Source organism: Plasmodium sp. gorilla clade G2 (genome assembly GCF_900097015.1).
Source record: "Plasmodium sp. gorilla clade G2 genome assembly, chromosome: 1".
Lineage (NCBI taxonomy): Eukaryota > Apicomplexa > Aconoidasida > Haemosporida > Plasmodiidae > Plasmodium > Plasmodium adleri (nom. inval.).
This window is the reverse complement of record NC_041693.1, coordinates 198,820-220,000: the sequence shown is the minus strand read 5'-3', so window position 1 is coordinate 220,000 and position 21,181 is coordinate 198,820. Positions and strand designations below refer to the sequence as shown.

Below are 21,181 nucleotides of genomic sequence, written 5' to 3'. Positions count from 1 at the left end.
TAAAAAATAATATAAATATAAATAAATATATATATATGTATATATATATATATATGTGTGCGTTTATTTATGTATAGGTAAAATTTCATATATAATAATCATTCATTCATTTATTTATTCATTTATTTATTCATTTATTTTATATCTTTTTGTTGTTGGTCTTTTCACATATATCTACCATGGCATTATTATTTTTTTTTTCTAGATCGTTGGAAAAGTTTAATATGTTAATTGCATTATTTTCTGTTTCCATCTTTCTACTGTCTCTTGATAAGAAATTAAATTGATTATTCAATGCTTCTACATATTTCACATTCATATCATTTAAAGGTGTCTTATTATTATTATTACTCATCATATATAAATTATTGTTATTATTATTTTCATTGTTTAAAATTTTTTTAATATTATTAGAAGTTACCATTCCATTAAAATCACTAAAAGGATTTCCTTTGAATTTATCATTATTATTATTATTGTGGTTGTTATTTTTAAGATTCTGATTATTTATCATAAGATTTTTATTATTAATACCACTACAACTAATTCCAGAAGCAGCATTATTACTACTACTATTATTATTATTGTTGTTATTATTATTATTGTTGTTGTTATTTTTTGTCATATTTAGAAAGGACAAAAGGTTTGAATCAATATTAGAGTTCACAGATGGTATTCCACTCATACTACTACTACTACTATTATTATTATTATTATTATTACTATTTATATAATTTAATAACTGCTTTTCATTTAAGACCCCTCCTTTTATACTATTCAAGTTATTATTATTCAACAATAATAATTTATTAAGAGTTTTTATATCCTTCAAATCTCTACCTCCAACAAAATTATTATTATTATTATTATTATTATTATTATTATTATTATTATTGTTATTATTATTGTTGCTATTATTATTCATATTATCATTTTTCTTCATTTCAACACCCATAAGAGTATTATTTATGAGACTCATATCCTTGCTCATTTTATTTCCATTATTTGATTCGTCTTTCTTATAACCATTACCTTGAAAAAATAAATTAGTATTATTTAATAAGGCGTTAGAATTCATCCTTACATCATTCATGCTATTCAATAATAATGTCATATCATTATTATTATTATTAATATTATTAATATTATTTATATTATTGTCATTTTTATTATTGTTAATATATTTCTTTTGTATTGAATTATTCTTATTGTTATTAAAATTTAATTCATTAGATCCCACCGAATTATTCTGAGCATTCATCAACATCATCATCACACTTTGATTATTTAAATTATTTGCAGAATTCATATTCATATTCAAATTTAAATTCATATTACCATTCAAGTTGTTATTACTTTCATTCATATTATTGTTGTATGTGGAAAGGGCAGATTTCCTCTTAGATCCTTTGTTGTTGTTGTTATTCAAATGACTAGCCAAATTAGGTACAGAATTTTTATTAACCATATTATTTTTTAACATGGAATTATTTAAATGATTCTGTAATATATTTGGATTGTTCAAGGAAGTTGCCACACCCAAATTTATATTATTATTATTGTTACTATTAATATTATTATTGTTACTATTTATATTATTGTTTGTCATAGAACCCATCATGTTATTATTATTCAACAAAAAGTCATGGGGTAAAGAAGATGTCAAACTATTCATTTTCTGATTTAATGGTATACCGTTAGATAAACTTTTCATTAGTTCTTTTGTTGACAGATTCATCGAATTAGATACACCATTGATATTATTTATACCACTCATCATATTATTCATGTTATTATTTTTTCCTAGTGGTGAGTCCCAATAATTTTTAAAATCATCATACATCATATTGACATCATTTTTATTCAAAGAACTGTTTATTCTATTTCTCTCAGATGTTACGGATTTCATATTATCATTTTTTAATATACTTGTCTTAACATTATTATTGACAATATCGTCAAGGTTATTATCACCCCTGTCATTATTTATATTATTTATATTATTGATATTATTCATATTATTGATATTATTCATATTATTCATATTATTCATATTATTTATATTATTTATATTATTTACATTATTGTTGTTATTTTCCATTGTTTGCATTTCTTCATTTATATTATTTAAATTTGTTATCATAAAATCTAACTTCTCATAACATTTTAATATTTTATTATATAATTCACCTGATATATATTTACATACTGTAGGATTTAATATCAACTCCTCTAATAACATAGAGGTATTCATTATATCTACTTTATGATTTTCAAAAGAATGTTTCCATTCAAGAATTTTATGTTGATCTAATAACTGTTCTGATAATAAGTTTTTTCTTCCAATATATACTAATTCACCATTATTTAATTTTTCAACATGCATAAGCTCCTCATCCTTATCATCAGAAATAATGTTATTATGACCATTCTTCATATTATTTGTTAGTCTTCTTTCTATTTTATTCATTACATTTGTTGTATTATGATCTGCATCTATAAAATTCATTATGCTACTACCTTTTTTAAAAAATATATTTTCGTTTCCATGAAGAAGAACATTATTATCTTCATCATTCTGAATTATATTTACAGATGGAATATTACTCATGGTGGTATTATGAAATACACTCATTTTGTTTATTGTATTATTTGTATGGTTTATATTATCATCTTTTTGATTTGTCAAAAAGGAAAGATTATCATTATTATTAACATTTTTATTAAGACTAATACTTTTTTTTTCCATCATACTTTTCCTTTTTTCATTTAATACATTATCCTTATCATTTATTTTACCTTTCAACTGAAGTTCTTCTTCTTCGTTTAAATGTTCATTCTTCATTTTTATTTGTGACATGAGTATAGATTCGTCTTTATCATCCTTACAACAACTACTATTATTATTATTATTATTATTATTATTAATATTATTCATATTATTCATATTATTCATATTATTCATATTATTCATATTAACATTTGCTTCACTTATTAGTCCTACACTTTCGTCGTTCTCTCCATTTCTATTTTTATCACTTACATTTTTTGTGACATTCTTTTTCTTACCATTAAATGCATTTATTAATAATTCATATATACTAACTTTATCAGTTTGAGTTCCTGTTTTATCTTTATTAATCCCTTTTTTTTGTAAAATTCCATCTTCTGTAGTAAGTTCGCAATCCATATTATTTACCACTCCCACATTATTATTATTATTTATATTATCATTATTTATGTTTTCATTATTTATGTTGTCATTATTTATATTATCATTATTTATATTGTCATTATTTATATTATCACTACCTTCCATTTTATTATTATTTAAACCCATCAATTTATTTTCAATGGTTGAACAATATATCATATTTTCCAATCCGTCTGTTTTTTTCTTATTATTTCGATTATCAACAACTACATTATTTTCAACAGATACAGAATTGGTTTTCACTCCCAAATTATTATTATTATTATTATTAATATTAATATTATTATTATTATTATTATTATTATTGTTGTTGTTTGCACTTTTATTCGTTTCTGACATGCTATTATTAAATATATCATTTATGTCTGTTCGCTTTTCTAATATATCTAAATCTTGAATATTTAACATTTGTATATTTAATTTATTATATTCTCCTAAATTATAATATTGATTATTAGCAACCACTTCACTACCTTTCTTCATATATAAATTATGTTCCTTCAATAATTCATCTTCTTTAGCGTTTTTTGATGATAACATATTGTTATGCACATTAATCATTTTATCGACATTACATAGGTTATTTACATTGTCGTTTGAAAAAGATTTTACAGATATTATATCATAAATATCATAACTATTATTATTACTATTATTATTTGGAAGATTTGGCTGCGATGGCGATTTATTGTCAGCCATCTGATGTACTGCTGAAAATTTTTTACTATTCTTTTTTTTCTTCATGTCATTCGAATTATTCAACATATTGTCAATTAAATATTGACTTCCACTATTATTATTATTATTATGTATATTATTTATATTATTTATATTATTTTGTGGTGATATACCATCTTTATTGTTATTCAACTTGTGTTCTTCTCCATTTACATGTTCCATCATATCACCTGACAACTTTTTGGTACTGCTCATTATATTTTTGCTTGGTTTCTTCTTTCCATTTAATAATTCTTCCTTTGTATTATTATTATTTAAATACTTTGAATATTTTTCTTTTATAAACTGCTGAAAAAATAATTTATTAAATTGTAATTTACTATACTTATCAGGCTTACAATTATTCATCAATATATCTATTATATAACTATGTTCTTCTTGTATATATTTATTTATCTGATTAACTGTTACACATAATGGTAATATAAAATTAATATCTTGTTCATATAAATATTCAAAAAAAGAATAAATATTTGAAGAAGATGTTAAATATAAAACCTCTGTAAAGATGGTCTTCTTACTTTTCTTCATATCTGATTTATTTATTTCTTTTTTATTATTTTCTATAACAATCTCTTTATTACTAAGTTTAAAAATATAAGTTGACCATACAATAGAAAATTGTATCATCTGTAAAGTTTCATAAGATATGTCATAATATTCATTAGCTAACTTTATTTGTTCATCTGTTAAAAAAGAAGAATTTAAAAAGTTCTTTTTATTTTCTTTAAAATCTTTAGGCACACTTAAAAATTCAATAATTCCTAGTTCTGAAAGTTTATCCCAAATATTTAATTTCAAGTTAATCATTTTTTGTCTAATTATCTCACTCTTCTGACAAACCATTTTTAGTTCATTGGCAACATAACTACACATCAGACAAATAAAATTGTCATTCCCAATTTTATTATTATTACTATTACTATTACTATTACTATTACTATTATTATTATTATTATTATTATTATTATTACTATTATTATTACTATTATTACTATTATTATTTATTGTATTACCCTTCAATAATTTATTATTATATAAATATAACAAACCAGGAAAACTAAACGGTAAAAAAGACTTGTCCTTCCATAATTCTTTCATATCTAATACTGCAGAACAATCTAATATTATATATAAAGGTAAACTATTCTCATTATTATATAATGAATTCATATTTGTATCCTTATTATATATATCAGATGCTATATTACTAAAACTTTTATTTATATTATGAGTATTATTCATAAATTTCGTGCATGTATTTGTACTACTATTCTTCTTATCTTGAGGCAAATTATTTTTCTTCTTACTTTCACCCACCATATTATTATTATTATTACTATTATTATTATTATTATTATTGTAACTATTAGTACGCTTCTTCTTCTTTTTCCTCTTTTTCTTATTCATACCTTTCTTTTTATCAAAATTTTTTTCATCCTCCTCATTATTTATATTCTTATTAATATTATTATTATCAACAACCATCTCTTTATTTACATGAAATGTTTTTTCAGAACCTTTTTTATTACCTTTTATCTTTTTATTTTTTTCAAAACTTTTTAAATTGTTTTTATCCTTTAAATTGTAATTATTATCATCATCATCGTCATCATCATCTTCATCATCTTCATCATCGTCATCTTCATCATCATCATCGTCTTCATCGTCATCATAGTCATCATCGTCATCCTCTTCATCATCATCATCGTCATCCTCATCATCATCATCATCCTCCTCATCATCATCATCCTCTTCCTCCTCATCAACATCTATTTCTTCTTCTTCAAATTCATCATCATCTTCTTCGTCATCCTCCTCTTCATCATTTGCATTCTTAAATTTATTCTTATTTCCTTGTTTACTACTATCTAATATTAACATATTCTCATCACCATTCTTATCATTATTCAAGTTGCTCTTTTCATTTTTATCTAGGCCATCTTCTAAAGAAACAAAATCAGTTTTCTCTTCTTTCATTTTTCCATTCACAATATTTTCTTTTTGATGAATAAACATATACACATGCATTATTGGAGTATTTCGAATGGTTGCATTTAAACATTTATATGGACAACATCGTTTATCACTTTTTAAAGCTGAGCATACAATTAAATTACTTTTATAACCTCGTTTTTTCTTTGCACAATCTTCTACTTCTTTTAATATATCTTTAGGATTATGAATACAATTATATTCTAAACGTATCCATACAGGTATTTGAGCATGCTTATATGGATTCTGATATTTATCATATCTTGGATATACATATGTACTATCCTTTTTTGCCTGAACAAAACTTAATAATAATTCTTTGCATGCATTATCTTGTATTAAATTATGTGATAAATGTAACTCTTCCATAGGAATTTTCTGTATATATACAAGCTGCTTAATTAATAATGCCCCATCATCTTTTATACTATTCTTATATAATTTTAATATATTTACTCCTATATTCTCATTATAATTTAATATATATTTTAACAATGTTTTTAATCCGGCACATGTTATATAATTTTCACTTAAATCAATATTTAAACAATAGTATGTATTATATACTATCTTTATTATCTTCTTCAATATTTTTACTAGTTCTAATATATGACTATCATGTAATGATTTATTATTTAATGATATATCTAAATATCTTAGGAGCTTCTTCCCCTTATTACTTTTAAGGGTAAGTTTTTTACTTTCCCTTATATATGATTCCATAAGACGTTCAAATAAGTTATATTATATTATATTATTTTTGATTTGATATTATTTTATTTTTTTTTTTTTTTTCTTTTTTGTTTTTTTTGCTTTTTTTTATTATTATTTATTTATTCTTTGATTTTTTTTTTTTTTTTATATATATTAGCTCAAATTATTTCATTCAAAATATCTCTCGTTATGCATATTAACATGTATATATTTTATATTATATATATGGTTCTTCTGAAAATAATTTAAACTATTTTTTTAAAATAAAAATAAATGTATATATTTTTTATATATACATATTTTTATTTCTTTATTTTATTTTATTATATATATATATATATATATATATATATATATACTTACAAATTATTTATACTTTTTGTATTTTTATTTATTCTTTTTTTTATATATATATATATTTCATATATATACTTCGTTTTTATTATATTTTTGTGGAATGTTTTTATATAATTTCTTCTAACTCTCTTTCTTTTGCTTAATCTTTGTTCCACCTTATTTTTTTTTTTTGTTAAATAAAAAAAAATGAATTTCAAATAATTTTTTCTTAAAATATGTTATATTATAAAATATTATTTATTATATATATATATATATATATATATATATATATATATATATTATATATATATATAATAGTATATTTTTTTTTTTTCTTCTATTAATTTTGTATATAATATTATATATATATAATATATTATATATATATATTATATAATATATATATTATTATTTGTAATACTTATATATATATATATATATATAATATTATATATGTATATTATTATATACGTATAAATATTATAAAATATATATAATATATATAATAATATATTATATTCGTCGCAATGATTTCATTTTCTTATATAATTCCAAAAATATATCCTCCTAATTAAAAAAAAATAGTCCTTCTGTCACTTGTTTGATAAGGTAATATCATGCTTGCATATATTATATATATATTATATATATATAAATATTACTATAATATAATATTTGTATATATTATATGTATATATATATATTATATATATATATTATATATATATAGATAATATTAACTGTGATTTTATAGGTACTCACTTGTTGATTTTCATATATATATTTTGTTCTTATACTTTTTTAACATATGATGCATATTCATATTTATAGAAAAAAAATAAACAAAAAAATAATGGAGAGAGAGAGAAGAGCAAAAAAAAATAATATATATATTAATAATATATAAAAAGCTTAAGCTTTTATATATATATGTAAATATAAATATTTTACTATATTATAATAAAATAAAAAAAAAAATATATATATAAAAAATAAATATATATATATATATATATATATATATATATCATATAAAAAATATTTGAAAAAAAAAATTTTTTTAAGATAATTTTCATATAAATAAAATAAATATTATATTATATATATATATTTATATTTATATTTATATTTTTATTTATTTTATTTTCTTATAAAAAATAATTTTTCTGGGTATAAGAATAAAATACATTTATATATAATATATATTTATATAATAAAAAGAATTATTATAGGGATATTTATAAAATCAGTAAATTTTTTCGATGGTCATGAAAAATTATATATTATAATATAATTTAATATATATATATATATTTATATATTTATGTAATTTATTTGAAATGAGTAGTAAATGTATAAATATATATAATTTTTCGAATAATGAATTCATAAAATAAAAAAGAAATATACATATATATATTATATATATATAACTTATAAAAAAGTGTATGTATTAATTTTGAAAGCTCAAGCTTTGAATATTAATAAATACAATATATAGGACCAATAATATGAATATAAAACAGTTGTATAATTATAATGAATAAGAATATATACTTTTGTTATATAATAAATATGGAATAATATATTTATTTATGAAATCTTTTTTTTATTTTTTTGCTGGTATTGTGAGTATAATATTACATATATATATAAATATGTGTGGTAAAAATATATATATATATGTACATATATGTATTTATATTTTATTATTTTAAATACTTAGGTAAATTTATATTTTCCAAAAGGTTTCTTACATAATCATATAGGAATATTTATATCCATCTGTTCTTTTTTTTTTTTTTTTTTTTTTTCCTTGTGAGTTCTACATATATATATATATATAATATATATATATTAAAATAATTGTGGAATGAAAAAAATATATAAGATTATATATATATGTGTTAATGTGTTAACAAAATATAATTATATATATAATTTATATAATACAACATTTATAAATCAAAATTCTTTAACTTTATTTATTTTATATGTGAATAATTATACACATATATATATATATTATTTATATAATGTTTATAATTGAAGGTACAAAATTTACAAATGTTACATTAAAAAAAAAATAAATAAAATAAATAATCAAAATTTAATTTATTTGAAATATAAAATTATACGGTATATATATTATAATGTATATATTTACCAAATAAATTAATATATGTATATTTATATATATATATATATAATATATATATGCAGAAAAAAAATCTTATATAAGTTATCGACGCATAAAATATATATATATATATTATATTTTTAAATGTATTAAACTCCTTATTTTTTTATATTAAATTTTTCCCATAAAAGAAAATTATTGAATGTGTTAAATAATATATATATATAATATATATATATAGTGTAATATAATTTACATGTGTACTCTTTTATGTATACATATATATATTATATATTGCTTTCCTTCCTTTCCTTTTTTTTTTTTTTTTTTTTTTTTTATACATACATTAACAATTTGCACATATATTTAATTCGAAAAATTCAAGTGCTGCTATAAATATATACACCTGCCAATTTTTTTTTTTTTTTTTCCTTTTTTATATTTATGGACAAGAAAATGTTGATTCATTATATATAATCCCATTTTATGATTAATCAAAAGAAAAAAGTACATCGTTATAATTTATTAAAATGGACAAATATAACTTATAGAATAATATATATATATATAATATATTTATTAGTGTGTCCAATAAGGTATTGAATGAAACAAAGGTGTACATAAATAATAACAAAAAAATATAAGTGGAAAAAAATATGGTGTAGACTTAATGAGATATATAAGTATATGAATGTAAAATGGGTATATATTATTCATATATGTGTATATTATATATATATATATATTATTTATGTATGTATTGATGTTTTATTATTTTATATTTATTATGGTTTTTTTTTTTTTTTTTTTTTTTTTTCCTTTTTTTGTATGAACAGTACATGCAAAAAGTCAAGTTGTACATGTAAAAAAATTTCAAAATTCATATAAAAAATATATATATATATATATATATATATATATACATATAATTATATTCTTGTCCATATTACATATTTTTTTAAACATAAAAAATAAGATCTTATAGTGAAGAATTACATCTTTTGTATTATTCTTACACAATTCAATAGAGCTGTAATTTTTTTTATGGTCATAACTTATATATATATATATATATAAATATATTCATTTATATATTATCTAATAATTAATTTTGAATAATAAAGAATAGTTTGGCTTTGGCCACTTCCTTTTATCATATATTAAAACAAACAAAAAACAAAAAAAAAAAAAAATTCAAGAGTTGTTTAAGAAATAACCCAAAACAAAATAAAATATATGTAATACATACAAATGTATGTATATATATATATATATATATATATATTTTTTTTTTTTTTCATTTATGTGAGAAGAGTTATCATTTTAAACCCTTTTAGTGATATTTTTCAATTTATCAAGTGAAGCATTCCTTTCCACTCATCTGGTAACATGTCCAATATATATAAATACCTTTGATGTTTTTTTTTTTTTAAAAGTTGTACTATTTTTACCATTTGTTCTTTGTTCATATCCCTTTTGTTTTTCTCAATATATTGTAAGCATTTATGTAATATATCCTTTTTATTTAAATTGCTAATATTTTTGTTTAATTTATTTATTATATTATCATTGCCTGTTGTGTGTATGTCCTTGGTATTATGATTTACATGTACAGAATTCATCATGTCTGTATTATTCTTTTGATTTAATATTTGATATGGTAATAAATCATGTAAAACTAGAGAATAGAAAAAGCATAGAAATTCATTAATATTCATTTGATTAATATTTTTTATCAAATTATTTGCTATTTGATATAAAATATCTTTATGTTCATAAATTGCATGAGATAGTCTTGCAAATCCTTTAGCATTAAAATTGTAAATATTTTGTTGAAGTATTGGTTTTAATTTGTTTATATATTTATATAAAATATTATATTTGAATAGACACCATATTAATAAGGATAAATATTTATGATGTATATTATTTATATAATGATAATTATTTATATCATTTTCTATTAATTTGATATATTGATCATCATATATAGACAGCTTAATTAAGTTATGCATATTTGTAATTTTATGTAGAGTAGTTAATTCTGTATATTTTTGTATTATTCTATTAACAATTAGAAAAGCTATAATATTTTCTTTGAATAGATATGAATTATCTGTTGATAAATTATATATATATAATTTTTTATTGTTTTGATGTATTACATGAATACATTCATTTGATATATCCAACGATAATTCATTATTCTGTTGTATAGTTGTATTGTTTTTATATTCTAATGGAATATAATATTTGGAATAATTATTTTTATATGAATAATTCGACATGACACTTAACAAGTCTGTTAATTCAATTGCTGATAATAAATCTAATTGGTTTTCTATTTTATCTATAACTTGTAACATAAAATTTGTAATATATTCTATATGTGGAATACTTCTTTCGTTTGGAGTAATTTTTTTTTTAAATTTTTGTTCTTTAAAATATTTTAATATAAATTTTATAGACAATAGATTATGACCCTTTTTTTGTTCTTCTTGTTCTTTAAAGTAAAGGTCTATTAAAATTTTTGTAAAGACTCTGGATATTCCTATATAATTATATATATTTAATTTATCTTCAATTTTATAAAGATAATTTATTATTAATCTATATATATATATATTATTTGTTTGATTCAATATATACAAAGGTTCTAATATTAATAATACATTGTGGACACTAAAACAATCTAATCTATATTCTAAATATTCTAATAATTGATCTATCATTTCTTTTTTTTTATCATAATAATACAAGTATGAATATACTTGAAAAATGTTTACTATTTGATCAGGAGTGTATGTTTTTAGATGATATATTATTTGCGATTCAACATGTGGCAAAAATACTTGATGAATAAATTCTTTTGTAATTTGTTTTTTTAGAATAACATATTTTTCATCTTTAGAAGACATTAAATTATTACATGACTCATTTTGTGATTTATTTAAATTATTTTGTGAACTATCCAAATTGGTGTCATTAATATTTATATCATTTATGATGGTTTTACTTTTTATGTTTACATTTTTTTTGTGGGGGAAAAAATTAGTTTCATTTATCTCTCCATTTGTTTGAAAATTACTTTTTTCTTTTATGTCTTTGATGAGTTTTGTATTTCTTATAAAATTTTTATATTTCTCAATAATAATTTCATTGTTAGAATCTATTGCATGTGTATCTTGAATATTTTTATTTTCTTCCTCATTCGATACAACATTATTTAAGGTGCTAAACATTTGTTTGTAAGGTCGTATATGTGTATGAGTCCCGCATTTTTTGTTGTTACATAAAAGAGAAAGAATTCTTTCGGAGTACTTTCTAAAATAGGGTGACTTCATGAGTTCAATATTTTAAAAGAGAGAAAATTAAAACATAAGGATAAGAACCAACAAAAAAAAAAAAAAAAAAAAAAAAAAAAAAAAGAAAAGAAAAGAAAAAAGAAAATATTAATATGCAAGTAGCATATACATTTTATTTTGAACTATATGATAAATATAAAAAAAAATATATATATATATAATATATATATTATATTTTTTAAACTTTTAATAGTGACATATTTATTTGTAGCATATATTTTTTAATTAAAAGTAGTAAAAAATTATATATAATATGTATGTATATTTTATTTTATTTTTATTTTTTTGTTGTACTATGAAAAAATTTGAGGGGAGTTGAAGAATGAAAAAAAAAAAAAAAATAATAAAGAAATTATTGACCTTTGAAGACCTTTTTTATGTTATGATTAAGAAAAGAAGAAGAACAAATTAATAAATACCTTAAAAAAAAAAAAAAAGGAAATATATATATATATATAATATATATTATATAATATAATATATTGTACATATGATGCATTAAATTGTTACATAAATATATACATAAAATAAATATTTAATATATATGTATTTTATATGTGTATGCTTAAAAATATTAAAAAAAATGTATACATAAATACTATTATATATATAAAAAATAAAATAAAAAATTTTATGTTTTTTTTATTATTATTTTATACAATAAATAAAATTATATATATATATAATATATTATATATATTATATTTTTTATGTGATAATAATATTTTGTTATAAAAACAAATATATAAATATACATATTTATTTTTATGTAAATTTTTTATTTTTTTATAAAGTTATATCATTACAATTATTTCGTTCTATTTTATTACGAAAAGATAAAATAAATTAATATATAAATAAATAAATAAATATATATATAAAATATATTATATATATATTATATATATATATGTAAAAAGGAATATAATAATATAATAATATATAATATATAATATACCTTTTATGATTTCCATTTATTATTGTCAATTTGGAGTGAAAATAAAATAATATTCCAGTTTCTTTACAAAAGAAAATATAAATATAATTTCACCCTTGAAATAAAATAAAACAAAGAATATATAACAAATAAAACATAATGGTAACAAATATATACATATAAAACATTATATATATATAAGGAACAATAGGGCTTTTTCTTTTTTTTCTTTTTTTTTTTTTTTTTTTTTTTTTTTTTTTTTTGTAATTATTAATATGCATTATCGTGAATAATTATAACATATGAATATATATAATGTACTAACAACATAAATATATATTAATATATATATTAATATATATATATTTATTTTGCTTTTTACTTTTAGGGTTCTATATATAATTATAATGGAGGCTGTGTTTTAGGTATGAGCGGATCCAAATGTGTTGCGATAGCATGTGATTTGAGATTAGGAGCTAATACATTTACAACTGTTAGTACAAAATTTAGTAAAATTTTCAAGATGAATAATAATGTATATGTAGGATTAAGTGGATTAGCTACAGATATACAAACATTATATGAGATATTAAGATATCGTGTTAATTTATATGAAATTAGGCAAGATGCAGAAATGGATGTTGAATGTTTTGCAAATATGTTATCAAGCATATTATATTCTAATAGATTTTCTCCATATTTTGTTAATCCTATAGTTGTTGGATTTAAACTTAAACATTATATAGATGAAGAAGGAGAAAAGAAAGTGAACTATGAACCTTATCTTACAGCATATGATTTAATTGGAGCCAAATGTGAAACCAATGATTTTGTTGTCAATGGAGTGACATCTGAACAACTTTTTGGAATGTGTGAATCGTTATATGTCAAGGATCAGGTAAAATATATATATATATATATATATATATATATATATATATATATGTATATATGTATGTATTTATATTTATTTTATTTTATTTTATTTTTTTAGGATGAAAATGGACTTTTTGAAACAATATCCCAGTGTTTGTTGAGTGCTTTAGATAGAGACTGTATCTCAGGATGGGGAGCCGAAGTTTTAGTTTTGTAAGTTTTTTATTAAAAAAAACAAAAAAAAAAAAAAAAAAAAAAAAAAAAAAATACATATATATATATATATATATATATATATCATATATATGTGATATATATTTTTTTTTATATATATGTGTATATTTTTATTTTTGTAGAACTCCTGAAAAAATTATCAAGAAAAAGCTTAAAGCAAGAATGGATTAAATATGTGCTATTCAGTGACTTTCTTTTTATATCCTTTTTTTGTTATATTATTTATATATATATATGTATTTTTTTTTTTTTTTTTTTTTTTTTTTTATTATTGATTAGTAAAATATATATTATTTACTAATACCAATGTTATATATATTATATATATATATGTATGTTTATTTTATGAAATAACTTTTTAAAAAGAACAAGAATTTTATAAACTTAATTTTTCAAACCATATATTAAGAAATATATGACATAATAATTATACTACAACAAATAAATAAATAAATATATATATATATATAAGTAGGACAATTTTTCATCTTAATTATCATCATATATATTTATTATTATTAGAATCGTAATATGCGTTTCCATTTATCTTATTTTTATTTTTTTGAAAAAATGATTTACACATTAATGTTGTAAGGTTATAAAGGAGTTCATTATTTATTCTATATAGTGAAGAAGAAATATACATAAAAAAAAAAAAAAATAAAATAATAAAATAATATAAAAAAAATAAAAAAAAATAAGTAATATATATATAATATATTTATTTATTATTATTTTATTTTGTTTTGTTTTATTTTTATTTTTTTATTAAAGTAGGCAATTTATTGCTTTTATTATGTGAACACAAACAATGGAGGAAATTTTTATATATTAAGTGTATATATATAAGGTATAATATGATATATACATATATTTTTATTTTTTTATTTATTTATAAAAATATATTATAGATATGTAAAATAATAATAAACATTAATATAATATATATATATATATATATATATATATATAATATATATATGTATATATTTATTTATATATAACAATTAGCATTTCACAAAATTTTCAATATTTCTATGCTGCTTTTTATTTCTTATGCTGTTTTGTTTTTCTATTATTAACACTATTAATATTATATCATTTCATTTTTATATTTTTATATATTATATTTTTTATTGGTATGCTTTTTTTGTTTTTGTTTGTTTTTATTATACATTTATCGTATTCAATTAATATAAATGGAAAAAATAATTTATTCATAAATACCTCTTGTGATAATAATAATAAAAAAAAAAAAAAATGGAACAGTCAAAATATTAAAAGGGAAGTCATGCAAATATTTAATGTTATCCAGTCAAGGAATGTTATGAACATGAGAGATGAGAAGCAGCCACATAATAGTAACAATAAAATAAATGTGAATCCACCACATTATAGTAACAATAAAATAAATGTGAATCCACCACATAATAGTAACAATAAAATAAATGTTAATCCATCACATAATAGTAACAATAAAATAAATGTTAATCCACCACATAATAGTAAGAACAAAATAAATGTGAATCCATCACATAATAGTAACATGAGAAATATGAAAAAATCACAATATTTTTATGAATCTATAAATAAAAAAGAAGGAGAGATATATCCAACAAAATATAATTTCCAAAGAAACAACAACGTAATATATAAACAGATCCCTGAGTTTACATATCCTTATAAAAAATATAACATTGATGATATATATTATGGTAGGATCTTAAGTATTAATAGTAAAAAAATAAAACTAGATATTTTATGTGACAGAAAAGCTTATTTAAATACGTCGGAATATTTTAATAATCATATGATGAATAAATATATTTATAATATTTTAAATATTAATAATATAATAAAAGTACAAATAAAAAATATAGAAAAAATACATCAAAAAATACATGTAGATATTAAAAAATATACATATGAAGAATTCTTGTCATCATTTAAAAATAACAATATATATATAAACTCTAAAGTTATTCATATAAAACCAAAATATGCATTGTTATATCTAGCTCCTAAAATTATTGGTAAATTAATGTATGATAAAAATGAGGACATGCAAAATTTGAATGTTGGAAATGATGTACATGTAAAAATTGATTACTTCGATAAAATGAAAAATGAGTTATACCTAATAAGATAATAATATAATATAATATATATATATATATATATATATATATATATATATAATGATACTTTAAAAGGATCACCTTTTTTATTTTTTAATGTCTAAATATGTGTTATGTAAATGATGGTATATTATTAAATAAATATACTATTTATTTATTTAATTTTTTTTTTTTTTTTTTTTTTTTTTCAATTTATAAACATTAACAATTTGTTATATATATATTAAAAAAAGAACAGCTAAATACATATGTATGTATATACATATTTTATTTTTTCATACAACATTCCAAACACACACACACACATATATATATATATATATATGTATATATTTTTTTTCTTATGAGCTGTTGTTAATTTTTGTTAATATATCTGTCAGATATGCATCCGTTATATTTTCAGCAGACATGTCTCCAAGATTCTTTTCAATAGATTCTACTTTATTTTTAAAACATTTATCTACCATTGAATTAATAGATGTAAAATCAGAAGTTACATTTGTATTCGAATTAAAGGATGAATTTGTATTTAATATAAAATTTTGTATTGTATCCATAATAACATATTCATTTAATATGGATAATTTATTTTTTATATCACAATAATCAAATAATATATCGAATACTTTATTATATTCATTTATATATTCCATATTATGTAAATCTTTATCTCCTTCTTCGTCTGCCCTATTATTATTATTAAAATTATTATTATCATTATATGTGTCATCGTTATTGTTTTTCGTCCCGATATTATTATTATTACTTTTATTGTTACTTTTATTATTATTATTATTATTATTATTATCATTATATATATCCTTTTGTCTTATTTTTTTCCTATAAAAAGATAAAAATTCTGATGGATTAGCTATGATGTTTATAAATAGAGAACCAAATAATTGCGTGTTAATTATATTGACATCATCATATTCTACTTTAATTTTTAATAATGGTTTTTCATATACATCTTTTTTTATTTTTAATAAATCGAATGTGTCATATGTATCAGAAAAAGCAAAATATATAAATGTACTTGAATAGAAATCTTCATTTTTTAAATTATTATAAAAATTATGTACATCTTCTTTAGATATAGAAATAAGGGATTTATATTGATTTTCGTCATTTGGATCATTTAAATATTCATTGATTTTTTTTGTAAATAGATCTACCTTATTATATTCATCTTGACATTCTTTATTTGTTGTATATGTTTGTAATTTATTTTTAGTATGAAATAATATTTTGAATAGATAATATTTTTTAATTTCATCAAAAAAATTATTTTTTATTTTATCTAAAATTGCATGCGTTTGTTCATGTAAAAATTCTTTTAGAACAGATTCTAAATTAAAATTTAATTCATAATCAGCAAGTTTGATTTCTTTCATTTCAAAAGGTCTTACTGTTTCTAGATTAATTTTAATGAATCTAAATCTTTGATTTTTTATTTCTAATAATCCAATAAATTTATCTCCATATTCATTTGGACATATAGATGTTCTAACGGATGATCCTAGTTGTAAATTATAAAAAGAATTAAAAATACTTTCTTCTAAAAAAGGTTTAGAAAAATGTTCATGCCCCCAAATAACTAGATCAATAAATTTAGGTATAAAAGATTCTTTTATAAAATTTTTTGTATTATTTCCATATGCACTTCTAATATATCTATTTTGATGTAATACTAAAATATTTATTCTATTTTTATAATCTGAAGGTAAAATAAATTTCACTTCATTATTTTCAAAAGCTCTATATAATCGTTCATCTTTTAGCCAACCAATTGGATATATAGATATTTTACTTTTATATTTATTTAAAAGAATAGGTTTCACAATAATATTATTTAAATTATTTTTACCTATATAATTTATTAAATTAGATATATTTAATATATCTAATGGTGATATATATTCATAACTATATGGATAATCATGATTACCATGGATTGTATAAAATGGTATTAGCTTTTTAAACTTTTCGTTTACTGAACAGATTTTTAGTTTATTAAAAAATTCTTTATTATTTTCTTTTAATTCGTTGTAATATTTTATTTGTTCTTCTTCAAATTGTATTTCATCACTATAATTATCATCTACATTATCTACATCATCTACATCATTATTATTATGATGTTGATTAATGATTATATCATCATTATCACTATCAAATATATTATTAATTTGTCTTTTTTTTTTATTTGTCTTGATTGTTTTCCCTTTATTCTTCTTTAGCATATTTAAAATTATATTATCATCATCATTTTCTTCTTCTTTTTCATAGAAATTTTTATTACTATCATCATTCTGTCCAATATTTAAATCACCATAATCTTCACAATTATTCATTTCATTCTTTTTTTGTAATGATTTTATGTTATTGATATTATTCCTACCATCTTTATATAAATCGTCATTATTATTTTTGACAATAGGTATGCTACTCAAATGACTAATTGTATCATCAAAGTTATTATTTGTGTTTACCACATTATTATTTCTATCAACAGTATGATCATTTTTATAATATTCATATTTATAATTTTTTATTTCTTTCACTTGCACATTATATATATTACAAACATCTTCTTCTTCTTCGTCTAATACGTCTAATTTGTCTAATTTTTCTAATTCGTATAATTCTTCACTTCCCTTTATGACAGATTTATCATCATTATTTATATCATTACAATTTACATTATTCTTTACAGTGTCATCTTTTTGAATTTCTTTATCATTTTCATTTATATGACAATATTTTCTTATAATATACATCGATTTAAACAATGTATATTCAGAAACTTTATTTTTATGAAATAGATCTCCACTGTTTAATATCATATCAACATTTAATTTTTTGGCTATAAATAATATTTCTTCAAAAGAATTAAAGCTATCTTTTTTTTGTATAGAATTATTTTCTTTATATCCTAAATGATTATCTGTACATAATAATATTTTTAAAGTATTTGGATCATTATTACTAAGAATATTTTTTATATCTTCTAAATTCATATCTTTAAATAATTTCAAATGTTCTTGTTCATTTATTATATTATATTGATGTTCTTTATTTCTTTCTTCTACCATTGAATTATTGGAATAGTTTTTATTTTCTTTAATAGTTGAATTATTCGACATTTTTTTAAACTGATCCGTTACATTATTTGTTACAACGGTATTTTTTGAATCTGTATGAGAAAAATTATTTGTATAAGATTTTTCTTCTTTTTTTGATGATACATTTTTTTCGTTACTCTTTTGGATGCACTCCTTATTATTGGAATAATATATATTTTCATTTTTTTCTTCATTTAAATTAATATTATGCACATTATATGTGCAATTGGAATTATTATTATTATTATTATGATTATTATTATGATTATTATTATTATTGTTGTTGTCGTTTAAGAAGGATGAACGATTATCATATGATTTATTTTCATTTATTATAACACCATCATTAATATTATTATTATTTATATATATATTACATTTATTTTCTATATCTCTTCTATCATTTCTTATTATGCAATTTTCCATTTGATCTTCTTCATTTTCTTGCTTAAAAAATAAGCTATCACTAGTTTTATACATATTATTATATACATTTTTTATTGACACTATCCTTGTATTTTTATCATTAGAAGGATAAACGTCACTTCTGTTCATATCATTACTTGTATTATTTATATATCCATTCAATAATTCTCCATTAAAATTTTTAACACTCTTCTCATTATGATTCATAATTTTTTCTTCATCATTCAAATTGTTATTTGTACTTTTCATATTGGAAAAATAAATTTAATAAGTACAAAATTTTGATAAACGAATGAGAAAAAAAATAATATGCCCTTATATAAATAAATAAATATATAAATATATAAATATATATATATATATATATATAATAAAATATTATTATTTCATGTTATATTATTTTATTTTTTTTTTATATAGAGAGGGGGTGGGCTAAAAAAAAAAAATAAATATAATATAATATAATATATACATATAACTATACCATTCAGGTATACCTTAATTTTTTTTTTTTTTTTTTTTTTTTATTATACAACTCGATGGATAGATATATATATGTTGGTAAAATATATATATAAATATATGTATATATTAAATATTTATCTATTTATTTTTTATTTTTTTATATGCCTATTCACATCTTTTAATTTGCTTACAACCTTACATTACATAATTTAAAATAAAAAATTAAAAGATATGAATTTTTTTTTTAAAATTTAAAAGGTTTTATTCTTAATAAATAAATATATATATATAATAATAATAATATATTAACTTGTGATATACACATAAATATTATTTTTTGCATATATTTTTTATTTTTATATTTTATCTTTTTACACTGTGGAATGAAAAAGGGTTGGAGGTGTAGTGATTTAAAATAATACCAAAAAAAAAAAAAATATATATATATAAAACAATACATGTATTTATATATTTT

The 21,181-nt window shown here is 18.5% G+C and overlaps 5 protein-coding genes across 5 annotated transcripts; 2 read left to right on the top strand and 3 right to left on the bottom strand.

Annotated features, from left to right (window-relative positions):
- Nucleotides 1-139: 139 nt before the first annotated feature.
- PADL01_0105800 (conserved Plasmodium protein, unknown function) lies at nt 140-6,670 on the bottom strand (the record flags this gene model as incomplete). Its single annotated transcript, XM_028685158.1, has 1 exon — nt 140-6,670. One exon carries the CDS (start codon nt 6,668-6,670, stop codon nt 140-142), a length of 6,531 nt encoding a protein of 2,176 aa, XP_028536181.1.
- A 3,816-nt stretch (nt 6,671-10,486) lies between these two features.
- On the bottom strand, nt 10,487-12,484 carry PADL01_0105700 (conserved Plasmodium protein, unknown function; the record flags this gene model as incomplete). Its single annotated transcript, XM_028685147.1, has 1 exon — nt 10,487-12,484. One exon carries the CDS (start codon nt 12,482-12,484, stop codon nt 10,487-10,489), a length of 1,998 nt encoding a protein of 665 aa, XP_028536180.1.
- A 1,117-nt stretch (nt 12,485-13,601) lies between these two features.
- PADL01_0105600 (proteasome subunit beta type-3,putative) lies at nt 13,602-14,723 on the top strand (the record flags this gene model as incomplete). Its single annotated transcript, XM_028685136.1, has 4 exons — nt 13,602-13,604; nt 13,831-14,340; nt 14,437-14,531; nt 14,675-14,723. The coding sequence occupies 4 exons, from the start codon at nt 13,602-13,604 to the stop codon at nt 14,721-14,723; spliced, it is 657 nt and encodes a 218-aa protein (XP_028536179.1).
- Nucleotides 14,724-15,693: 970 nt separating this feature from the next.
- PADL01_0105500 (conserved Plasmodium protein, unknown function) lies at nt 15,694-16,701 on the top strand (the record flags this gene model as incomplete). Its single annotated transcript, XM_028685125.1, has 1 exon — nt 15,694-16,701. The coding sequence occupies one exon, from the start codon at nt 15,694-15,696 to the stop codon at nt 16,699-16,701; it is 1,008 nt and encodes a 335-aa protein (XP_028536178.1).
- Nucleotides 16,702-17,031: 330 nt separating this feature from the next.
- PADL01_0105400 (double-strand break repair protein MRE11, putative) lies at nt 17,032-20,490 on the bottom strand (the record flags this gene model as incomplete). Its single annotated transcript, XM_028685114.1, has 1 exon — nt 17,032-20,490. One exon carries the CDS (start codon nt 20,488-20,490, stop codon nt 17,032-17,034), a length of 3,459 nt encoding a protein of 1,152 aa, XP_028536177.1.
- Nucleotides 20,491-21,181: the final 691 nt, after the last annotated feature.